Source organism: Amborella trichopoda, chromosome 6 (assembly GCF_054954075.1).
Source record: "Amborella trichopoda isolate Santa Cruz 75 chromosome 6, AtrichopodaSantaCruz75HAP2 v2.0, whole genome shotgun sequence".
Lineage (NCBI taxonomy): Eukaryota > Viridiplantae > Streptophyta > Magnoliopsida > Amborellales > Amborellaceae > Amborella > Amborella trichopoda.
The window spans coordinates 3088714-3093438 of record NC_142341.1 but is presented as its reverse complement, the minus strand read 5'-3'; the positions used below and the strand labels follow the sequence as shown (position 1 = coordinate 3093438).

The 4725-nt window shown below is 42.1% G+C and overlaps 1 protein-coding gene across 1 annotated transcript; it reads right to left on the bottom strand.

Moving 5' to 3' along the window:
- Window positions 1-259: 259 nt before the first annotated feature.
- LOC18434485 (uncharacterized) lies at window positions 260-3953 on the bottom strand. The gene has a single exon (XM_006844555.4). The coding sequence runs from the start codon at window positions 2245-2247 to the stop codon at window positions 466-468; it is 1782 nt and encodes a 593-aa protein (XP_006844618.1). The 5' UTR covers window positions 2248-3953; the 3' UTR covers window positions 260-465.
- Window positions 3954-4725: the final 772 nt, after the last annotated feature.

The following is a 4725-nucleotide window of genomic DNA, read 5'->3' as shown; positions in this document are numbered from 1 at the left end:
GAAAAAAATTTATGATACAAATCTCACAAGCAAAGTATCTTATAAATCAATTCTCTATACAATACAAAAATGAATTACTTTTTATGTGAGATTTGTCTATACAAATATTGTAACCTCATATGACAAATTAAATGGATAGGACAAAAAGGGAGACAGCAATTTGTAAGGAGACAATCCTTCTATAGTGCAAAGAAGAGTAGAAGACAACGTCATTGAACCTGCGACATAAGGTACTATGCCATCTAAAATGCAAATAACAGCCAAGAAAACTCCAGGTCTAATGGATTAGCATGAATTGCAATGATTAAGTACAAAGACCTCCAAGTCACCGAATGTCACAGCTCATACCAGTCAACTGAAAGGCCCACATAACCAGACCACATAAATTAAACAACCAATGAAAGGATGAGAACATGAGTACAAAAGGCGGTAGTTTTTACATGTTAGAGGAGGAAAAAATCATTATTACAATATGGCATGCTTAAAACCTTCTTGCACACCTATGGTCATGTTATCCCCGCAATCTGGGCTTGAATCCAAATACCACTTGATGCTATCATGGTAGTACCCATCAACAGGCATCCCAACGAGATGTTCATCCACAACAATAGGCATATCATGCCTCATATCCAAGTTGGCTTCTTTACAAATTTTGGCACCACCACAAGGAAGCAAAGCTTTATCATCAAACCCCGCGCAAGGCTCCTTAACAGGCAAATCCCATTTTCCCATCTTACTGTTTCCAGAACAACCAACATCAGAAAGTGCTCCCTCATTTAACTTCCCCTGATCCCTTTTCCTCGGAGATAAGCAACTATTTGGGAAACAATTTTCCCCATCAATAAAAGATCCAGCCCTACTATTATTTTTACATTCAGGATTTTCAGCCCACTCATTGAGACTGTTTGGCTCATTGACAAAACCTTCCTCTGAGTGTTGCTTCCCCAAAAGCAATTCTTCGCGATCATTAACCTCCCCAAAACTTCGTAGTCTCTGACTTACCGCACAAAGCTCATGCGACAATGTTCCCAGCATTTCCTCAGAGAATTCCGGTATCTTTGCTTCAATGCACCCAAGCTCTTGCTTGAACTCTTCAATCTGCCTCATCACAGTCAAACGAATGTCAGAGCCCTCATCATTTTCAATCACAGTAAAGGTTTCCCCTTCTTCCCCTTCTTCACCAATACAAACAATCCCCTGCTCTATTGCAATATTGGCAGGGGCCACAAACCGATGAATTATCCTAGCACTACCTTCATGGGGTCCAGGTTCATGCCCCGAATGGACAGCATAAAGCTTGAAAACAGCCTTACCATCATCTTCATAAGAAAATGTCCTATCTTTCTGATTATAGTCCTTTATAGGTACAATTGCCCTTATTCGAAACCCACAACCACACCTTTTAGAACTATATCTCTTCCTCTTCAAGAGCCCAGGCTTCTTCATGTTGGGCTCTCCTGCCCTATGGCAACAATAATCCTTAACCTCTGCCATAAATGGCTTGTATCGAATATACTTTTGCCTGATGCATAGAACCACTTTGTGCTTCAAAGCCAATTGTTGGAGCTTTTGGGGAACCTCTTTAGCAGGGATCTCAAAAGTGTCTGTGTACTCAAACCTCCGCCTCTTTGATCGAGCCTGAGAAGAAGGCCCATCAGAGCAACAAATCCTACAATTTGATAAACAAGCCCTTATAAAGGCCTCAGGGATACCATAAAACTTAGCACCCACTGTCCAAACCTGCTTAATCTTATCGATGGTTTCTTTCAAACCCAAGTGTTTCAATTCAGAGACTGAGTGATAACCCATTGCAATATCCTGCCATTGGTTTATATGGGGCACATACTGATTTGGGTTGTTCTTGAAATACAAAAGCTCATTGCCAAACTGGTCTATATTAGCTTTGAGTTTGTCTTGGATTCGTTTCCAGCCTGTTGTGTATGCAGTGTCTTCATTTCGATCCTTCCAAACAGTGCGCCATGAAGCAAGAACAGAAGGCGGGGTAACAGATTTGATCTCTTCAGGGGTCGGGTATTGGTACTGCTGTATGGAATGGACCATGAGGTGGTGAGAATCTCTATTAAAGGTGTAAAACTGGTTTGAAAGATACGGTTCAGGGTCAATATAGTAGTCAGATGCAGACATGGAGGCTGCATCAGACTCCTCGATGTCATTGTCTGCTTCTTCCTCAATAGAGCTTGTAGATGGGGAAATTAAGTTTTGGACGAGCTCATAGTGATCAGACATGGTGGAAATTAGCCCCAACGAAGACTTTTTTTGTTTTGGAATGTTTAACCCCAACGAAGGCTAGGTTCAAATGTTTACTTGCGTGACCAGACGGTAAAACATTACACACACGCACAGAGAGAGAGAGAAATGCCGAGTCTTTAAAATGCGTTGGTAAAGTAGAATTGGGAATTGCGGGCCAGAGAGAGAAGGAAACTTTCCAAGCTATGATGACTTTAGGGTTTGGAAGTGAAGAGGCAAAATAAATCTAGAGATCAAATTCCTGGTGAAAAACCTTTCCTGTGGTGAATTTAAGGTCCATAACCATCACAAAGCCTATCATTGGTGGGAATGGGGGAAAATGCATAGCTGCTGAGAATCAGGGTTTCAAGCGTTCTTTCATTTAAGAAAATAACAGCAGAAAGAGAGAGGAAAAGAACAGCAGAGAGAGAGAGAGAGAGGTGCAAAATTCTACGGCAAAAACTCAGCAACAAAAACCTGTTTAAAACTGCGACGGAGGTATCCTAACCCGAAGTAGAGGAAACACACAAGCTTAAAAAATTAGGGCTTAGTACATGCTTCACAAAACAGACGTATCCTTCAAATTTCCCAATTGAAACCCGAAGCTCAAGGATACTGGTGTTTAAGCCAAAGAAACAGAGCAATAAAATACAGTGGCTATAGAACCAGAGAGCTCTCCAGAGAAGAGCGTAGCTTTTACCAAACCTAGCAATATGGGGCCCAAACTCCTCAGCAGAATCCTCAACCTTAAGAAATTAGGGTTTCTAACTCCATTTTCTTAACCACGATCACCATCTCACCACAAATTCCCTGCCTACACAACTGGGCTTTCGAAGGTCATTTTGCTTGAAATAACACACGTAATTATGCAACAAAAACCCCAAGCCATAGAAAAATTACGGTTTCAGGCAAAAGAGTTCACGTAAAGGCCCTTACCTGAAAGAAAGAGAGAGAGTGAGAGAGGGCCTGGCCATGGAGTACAGCGAAACTGGAGACCTCGAGCTCTAAAGTTGCAGAGAGGGGCCTTATAGTCATTTGAGGAAATCTTTTAGAGAGAGAAAGAAAAAGAGTGAGGACCATGCTTTGGATTTTCTCACTTATAAGACGTGTACAGGGAAAGCCCAGTGAACAAAAAGCGCCCTTGACACAGTTAAGGGGTGAACAGATGAACAGACTGCTAAATGCCACTGAGTAATACGAATATTACCAGAATACTAACAATGCATGTGCTAAAACGTGTCGACAAGATTGCCATCGTCTTTTCGGAATCTGACCAAAAAGCCCCTCTGTGTTTTGGATAAACTGAGAACTGAAAATGAGCTGTTATTGACCTACTACGAACTGGAAAATTATTATATCACTCGAACAAAAATATATGTGGTATCTTTTTAAAAAATAAATAAATAAATAAAATGATCTGGATCGGGATAACCCAACCTGGAAGGAGTTAGGGAACGAGTGGTGCCCGTCTCTCTTGACGGCCTTAATTGGTACCACTAGTATGTAACTCCTAAAAGAGATTGGCACCACTTGTCCCCAACTCAATTAAGGCCGGCAACAGGGCAGGCCTGTGTTGGCCTTATTTCTTGGTGGGGGTGGGGGTGGGGGGTGGGGGCAGGGGCAGGGGCGGGGGGAAGCCCCCAGCTTGGCCCTGTCTCATTAGTTTGGGCTGGCCAAACTAGGTCGAGCTTGTCTTGCTTGGCCCATGCCCTAATTCTTTTAAAGCCGAGTCGATTGCCATCCCCATTTATAGTGTTGGGAGTCGGTGGTCGGGGGGGGGGGGGGTTGTTGGCCCTGTCTTATTAGTTTGTGGGGGGGGGGGGGGGGGGGGGGGGGGGGTTGTTGGCCCTGTCTTATTAGTTTGTGGGGGGGGGGGGGGGGTGGTTGTTGGCCCTGTCTTATTAGTTAGGTTGAAACTAGGTCTTCCCCCCCGGTTGGCCTGTCTTATTAGTTTGGGCTGGCCAAACTAGGTCGAGCTTGTCTTGCTTGGCCCATGCCCTAATTCTTTTAAAGCCGAGCCGATTGCCATCCCCATTTATAGTGTTGGGAGTCGGACTAATCTTAACTAGAAATCACTTATTCTTATTAGAAATTGTGGTCAAAGAGATTAATAGCCTTCAACTTTCTAATATAAGAACCCAACCCATGATTTTTTTGGTTTGGAAATAGAAAAACAGTTTTATGCATGTTGGACCATATTTCTATATATGTGGTCCCAAGGCATCTATCTTAAAGATGGTTGCAAATAGGTGGTTCATTTAAAAACAATTGCTATTTCTAATTTTCAAATTTTATTTACTTTTCTATATTCATGATCTCCATGTTAGTGTTACATGTCCTTAAAGTTAAATCCAAAAATCTATCTTAAAAATAAATTTTTAAGAGGTGACTCATTCTACATGGACTCATGATCTCCATGTTAGAGATCAAAATATAATTTTGTTTTATCCAGGGTTATAAAAAATGCCGAGTCGAACC

Bases quoted from the DNA above. Each gene is read 5' to 3' on its own strand.
- LOC18434485 (XM_006844555.4), bottom strand. From the start codon at position 2,247: ATGTCTGATCACTATGAGCTCGTCCAAAACTTAATTTCCCCATCTACA.